Genomic DNA, 6,073 nt, shown 5'->3' with positions numbered 1-6,073 from the left:
CCTGTATTTTCACTATTTCATACCGGTCGGTAGTTCCGGTATTACCATTCCGGTATTTTATTTTATTTTTTTGAAATTTTTATAAATATTGTTTTATGATACTTTAATGTTAGTTTTTGTTATTTATGAACTTTAAACCTTATATTTTGTTATGAAATACCTATTTGGTATTATTTTTGAGTGAATTATAATTGTTTTTTTTTTACTATTTTCATTAAATTGTAACAAGTTTTGTAAAATAATAATAAAGTAAACTAAAATAGTCGTACCGGCCGGTATTTCCGGTAATACTGGAAATTTTTTCCACACCGGGATGATTATGATACCGGTTTTTAAAACATTGTCACCAACCACTTGCTACGAGTGTATCACTTATGATTAACTCCAAATTAATATACTTAATTTTAAACACTTAATAATTACAAAAATAACTATCTATACTCCATTAATAAGCAAACTACCCTATCCCCTTTTAACACCTCTACCTTTAAAATGTCTTTTATGCCCTCCTAATTTACACTACCCTATTTTTCTCCATCACGCTCATTACACACACATACGTTCATCCGATTTCTGATTTTCTCTCCCTCCCCCTTCTCTGATTTTCTCCCCCCATAAACACTATCCACCACCGCCCCAAATACCACCATCCACCGCCGCAATCCACCTTCTATGTACGTCATCCCCCATAAACACCATCCACCACCGCCCCAAAAACCACCATCCACTGCCGCCGGCTTATTTATTTTTCTTTTTCATCGCCGCCGCCCCACAAACCACCATCAAACCACCGACGTTTTTTTCTTATTCCCCGCTGCATAGCGTGAGTACAACGCTAGTACTGAATGAATTGTGTAATGCGTGAGCATGAATAACTTCTCAACCTTTTGAGATTTAAAAGAAATATAGGAATAACTTCTCATTTCTCAACCTTTTGAGATTTAAAAGAAATTTAAGACTAGCCGCTATACAGTGGCGGTATCACATGGGGGGCAAAGGGTGCAAATGTCCCCCTCAAAATTTAGATTTAATTTGTCATGTATTTTTTATATTTTTCATCGATTTATAAAAATTTTCTATAGTTTTTAACATTTTGACCCTTTTTATATTTATTTGTCATGGATATTTTAATTTTGCCACATTTAGAATTTTTTTTCTGATACCGTCTCTGCCGTTATAGAGTCCTGAGGGGAGTTATGACTGCTGAGCCAAAAAGGGCCCCCTCCACAACAAAAAAATATGACGTCATTTTTTTTTCTTAATTGTCACAGTGCTGTGTGTATATATGAAGTATATATGTGTGAGGTCATATTGGGGTTTTTCCTTGGGAAGCTTTACTCAACCATTTTCGAGGGTATCCTCGATCTAATTATATAATGTGGTAGTAACGTGTCGCAAGTCATTCTTTTGGGAGGAGGCCTTACTCCTATATATTAGCCTAAGTTTTCAGCGAAGACATACAACTAAAATTAGTTGTTGCATATATATATTAATTAACTTATCATATTATTCATTGTTAAGCCGAATGACAACGTGTGCTACATCTTTCGCAGTCGAATCGCGACACGAAGTTTCAAGCGAAATTCACCTTTAAAAAATAATAATAATAAATAAATTTGGTACTTCTATAATTTAAAATTTAAGAATATAATCAAATAAAATAAACATAAATATTATACAATAAGCATAGAAATATTGGGAAACTAATTCGTGGTCTTTAACAATTATTATTCAATTAAAACTAAATAGAAACCAAATAAATCTAATTAAGGTAGTAAATAGTAACGAGATTATAAAATATCATCATCATAATGATATGATCTAAGTATAATAAATTAATAATGTAGGCATATATATGCACCACATATACACAACCCGTGCCTTGAAATAAAGGAAACAAATTTTTCTAATTTTTATAAATGAAGTGCATATATTGTTTCGTATTATTATGATGCATAAGATAAAAACTAATTAAATTGCCGTCTCATTTGTGTTTTTTAAAATGGTTAAAAATGGAAAGAAAAAGTCATCATATTCCAATGTCAACTATATATAATCACATGCAAGATTGTATTGTGTGTGTATATATATATAGATATGAAGGAAAATTGTAATTAGGCAATGAACTCAAAATATATGCACCAAAAAATGGTTCAAAAAGAGACCACTAGGCCTTGTAAAACAGAGAAACAGGGAAGAGGAGGGAGGCTAGTTCTATTTGCAACTCAAACACTTTGTGCTCTTTTTCTTTTTCGTTTGCTTTACACAGAAATCACCTTTAAGGGCACCCCTAATTCTCAACAAATAAAATGTAATTTACTTGATCTTTTTTCTATCTTTCTTTTTCTCGGTAATATTTAATATGTGTATGTAGATTAGTGTCGTGCTTCCCTTGCTAATTAATGACTTGTATTTTGTTTGAATTCTAGTGGATATTCTAGTTGCATCAGAAAGGCAAATCTTATCAGAGTCGAAGCGTGATGAGAGTATCACGGTGAAGAAAGAAGCGGTCATCGTAGCTAGGAAAAATGTGAGTTCCGGTGATGTCAAGAAGGATGTGGGTGTTGCAATTAGAAAGGATGATCATAACCAGTCTATACAATATCTTTTAACAAGACTTGTTGGAGGTACGTGTATATATTTATATATTCTCTCTTTCTCATGCATAAATTTACGAAACATTAAGTTGATTTTTAAAAATAGTCTTAAATATGAGCAATAATACAGATTTTCAAAATACAAATATACCGATATTTTAGTTTTCATGATAGCATGCAAAATTGTGATACTCGTATACGATAGCTTTAATTAGCAATATCAAAATTCTAAAGAGGATTTGATGAGATCAATCATGGTTTTTGATAATATTTTCCATGCCAAATTTAGTTCCAATTGAAAGGATATATATTTAAGCTTAAAATCATTGCCTTAATTACTTATGCATATAGTTCACAATATTAAGAATTCAAGAATAATATCATATAAAAGTCACATAATTAAAGTCGATGGCATAATTCCTTAATCAAAGTTCTAATTTTGAGAATAAAGATCAAGTAAAGTAAAAAACCGAGTGGTGGCTTGTATAAAAGTCAAAGTTAATGTCTGTTCTGTTGACTTGATTTTTCTTCTTCTAAATACTATTAATCTTTACAGTATTAAGGCATACATTTTATATGTGGTCCTTCAAATTTTCATATTCTGGTTCACTTAACCCGTAGCATTGAGTGAAAACAGAGCTATATATTTTTTTGCAAACTAGCATTTTATCTTTTACAATATGCGCAAAATAACGGCAATAATCAAATTTTTAATCAAACAGTTCTTCATTATTTAGTGTTCTCGGTTTAACGAGTTGTATGGTGAAAACCATTGTGGTGTAAGAACGAGCTATGTCGATTATGTTTGTCTATATTTCAAAATTAGACTATTAACTTCTAATTTAATAAATTCGATAATAATCTACACATTTGAGAATTTTCATGGGCTGGCCCATCAATTTGTCCGCCCCTATCTATGAATTAAACAGTTGAACACAATATAGCCGTCCATTTGGAGTCTTTAGTGGATATATACCAAAGTCATTTTCTTGAATATGTATGCTAAATAATCAATTGTTAAACCTTTAATAAACGACATAATGTCTCTTTGTGCACAATAACCTAGTTGATTTAGTATATTGATATCTACAAATTTTAATAAATATAAAGCTTGTACTTGAATTGCATTCCACCTTATGTTCATGTGCTTACAATTGGAGTGATCATCCATTAGTTTAAAAAGAAAGAAGCATACAAATGGAGTGATTGTGAAGAAAAGGAATCAGTCTTACAAAACACAAAAAGCCACAATATTTTGAATGTCAACTCTCTTTATATTATTTCGAATTGTATTGAGCCTATGGGCCATGTTCATGATTGTAGCGTATCAACATTTTATTATTATTTTAGATGTTGGAATGTTCCACCAATAACTAAAGTTTAGGTTTTCATTCTACAAGTAACGTAACAGCATGTGCGGAATTATTAAAGGGTTGGGAAGGCCGGAACCTCAAAACTTTTTGTTCTTATATACGTTTTATATTAATGTTCAAGTATTAAATACATCTAGCTTTAGAATGAGAACACGAAAAAAACATTTAAAATTTTATTTTGGTGCATTAAAAGTCTATAAAATTAACATAGTGTGTAAATTAATTATCATTATTTAAGTGTTTAACAACAAATTGATTCCTCAAAATTGAAAAAATCACGTTTTCTATTTTGTGCATTCATCTTGGATGCATATTCATCATAATGGATAAAAACGTGATTTTTCCAATTTTGACGCATTAATGTGTTAACTAAACTTTATATTAAATGTATATAGATATAAAAAGTTACATTCCGATAGAAATTGGTCTAAACAAATTGATCAAATTTCACCACTGTGTAAACAATATACGTATGGTCGAACGATAATATATATCTAAATTATTATAAATAAATGTAAATTCCATCTATTAGTTAAATTTAATGAGCTTTTTATTTTTTGTGAAAACAGGTGAAGATCGAACTAAGCTTGAATCAACAGGCTTTGCTTGTGACAACACTTCATGGTCCATAATTTGTGTCACAAACAAACCTGTCCAAATCGATATGAGCACATTGCAAGTGTACCTTGAAACATCACCAACGACCGAAAACACAACCACCGTTCTCCGGCCATATTCAATGCAAGAAAATCCTTATGTAATGAAATACATTACTCCGGTAACTATCACAACCACAAAACCATCACGGCCGGCTACTACTTGTGATCATATCCACCAGCACCCGGCCGTGATCTTTTCAACCGGTGGATACACTGGAAACCTATTTCACGAATTCAACGAAAACATCATACCTTTATTCATTACAACCCGTCTTTTCAAATCTCGTGTACATTTTGTCGTGGTTGATCACAAGCCTTCGTTTATTCGAAAATATAGGAAAATATTTCCTCATTTATCAAGCCATGAAATTATAAACACGGCTGTGGATAAAAATGTGCATTGCTTTCCTGGAGCCATAACTGGTTTAAAGTTTCATAAATTTTTAGGTGTGAACACATCCGAAAATCCACAAAATTACTACACAATGCCCGATTTTAGAGAATTTATAAGACTAACATATAGATTGAAAACAAAAAACGTTTTTCAAACACAAAATCCACCCATATTACTTCTCATTTCGCGCCAAGGAACACGAAAGTTTTTAAACCAAGTAGATATGGTACAGATGATGGAAAGACTAGGGTTTCGAGTCATAATTGCTAGCTCGGATAAAGAAATGTCGGATATTGAGAGATTTTCGCGTGTGATAAACACGTGTAGTGTGATGGTTGGGGCTCATGGAGCCGGCTTAGCCAATGAAATATTTTTGCCCGATGGGGCTGTTATGATACAAGTGAGGCCATTGGGCTTTCAATATGGTGTTGATGCTTTTTATAGCGAACCTTGCCCGGGTATGGGTTTGAAGTATTTGGAGTATATGATTGAACCGAGGGAGAGTTCGTTGGCTGAGGTTTACGGTCTTGATCATCCAATTGTCGCGGATACAGCTTCCGTGGCTGCTAAGGGAGGATATGCCGCGGCACGAGAGATTTATTTGAATAACCAGGATTTGAGATTGAATTTGAATAGGTTTAGAGAAACGCTTGTTGAAGCGTTGGGGTTTATTGGACGACATAAAAATGTTGACAATGCTCGGTAGCTTGAATTTTTCTTGTACATTACTAGAGTTTAAATTTATAAAATATACGATTCAAAATATGTTGAATTCCAATTGCTGTAAATTAAAAATATTGTTACAAAGTATGTAATGTTGAGAGGTTCCTCGGTTGTTAATCATAAGCTTTTCTAAAATCAACCTTTATTTTCTTTTTCCCGTTTTCCTAGTAAATGAGTTCATCACTTCATCCACAATAATCAAGCAGGACATCAATCATAAGTCTTTTTTTTTTTTTTAATGGTGCAATAAATTTGATACCCGGAAAATAGTTAGTTGTACGGATCCTAGACCCGCCAGTAGCTCCACATTTTAGGAAAAACCCAGTA

At 32.3% G+C, this 6,073-nt stretch overlaps 1 protein-coding gene across 1 annotated transcript; it reads left to right on the top strand.

Annotated features, from left to right (window-relative positions):
• The first annotated feature begins 2,114 nt into the window (after positions 1 to 2,114).
• On the top strand, positions 2,115 to 5,850 carry LOC122602087 (xylan glycosyltransferase MUCI21-like). The gene is made up of 3 exons (XM_043774819.1): positions 2,115 to 2,311; positions 2,430 to 2,627; positions 4,540 to 5,850. The coding sequence occupies exons 1-3, from the start codon at positions 2,122 to 2,124 to the stop codon at positions 5,727 to 5,729; spliced, it is 1,578 nt and encodes a 525-aa protein (XP_043630754.1). The 5' UTR covers positions 2,115 to 2,121; the 3' UTR covers positions 5,730 to 5,850.
• The last annotated feature ends 223 nt before the right edge of the window (positions 5,851 to 6,073 follow it).

Source organism: Erigeron canadensis, chromosome 5, assembly GCF_010389155.1.
Source record: "Erigeron canadensis isolate Cc75 chromosome 5, C_canadensis_v1, whole genome shotgun sequence".
Classification (NCBI taxonomy): domain Eukaryota; kingdom Viridiplantae; phylum Streptophyta; class Magnoliopsida; order Asterales; family Asteraceae; genus Erigeron; species Erigeron canadensis.
Note: the sequence above shows the minus strand (reverse complement) of the source record. Positions and strands in the feature narration are given on the sequence as shown.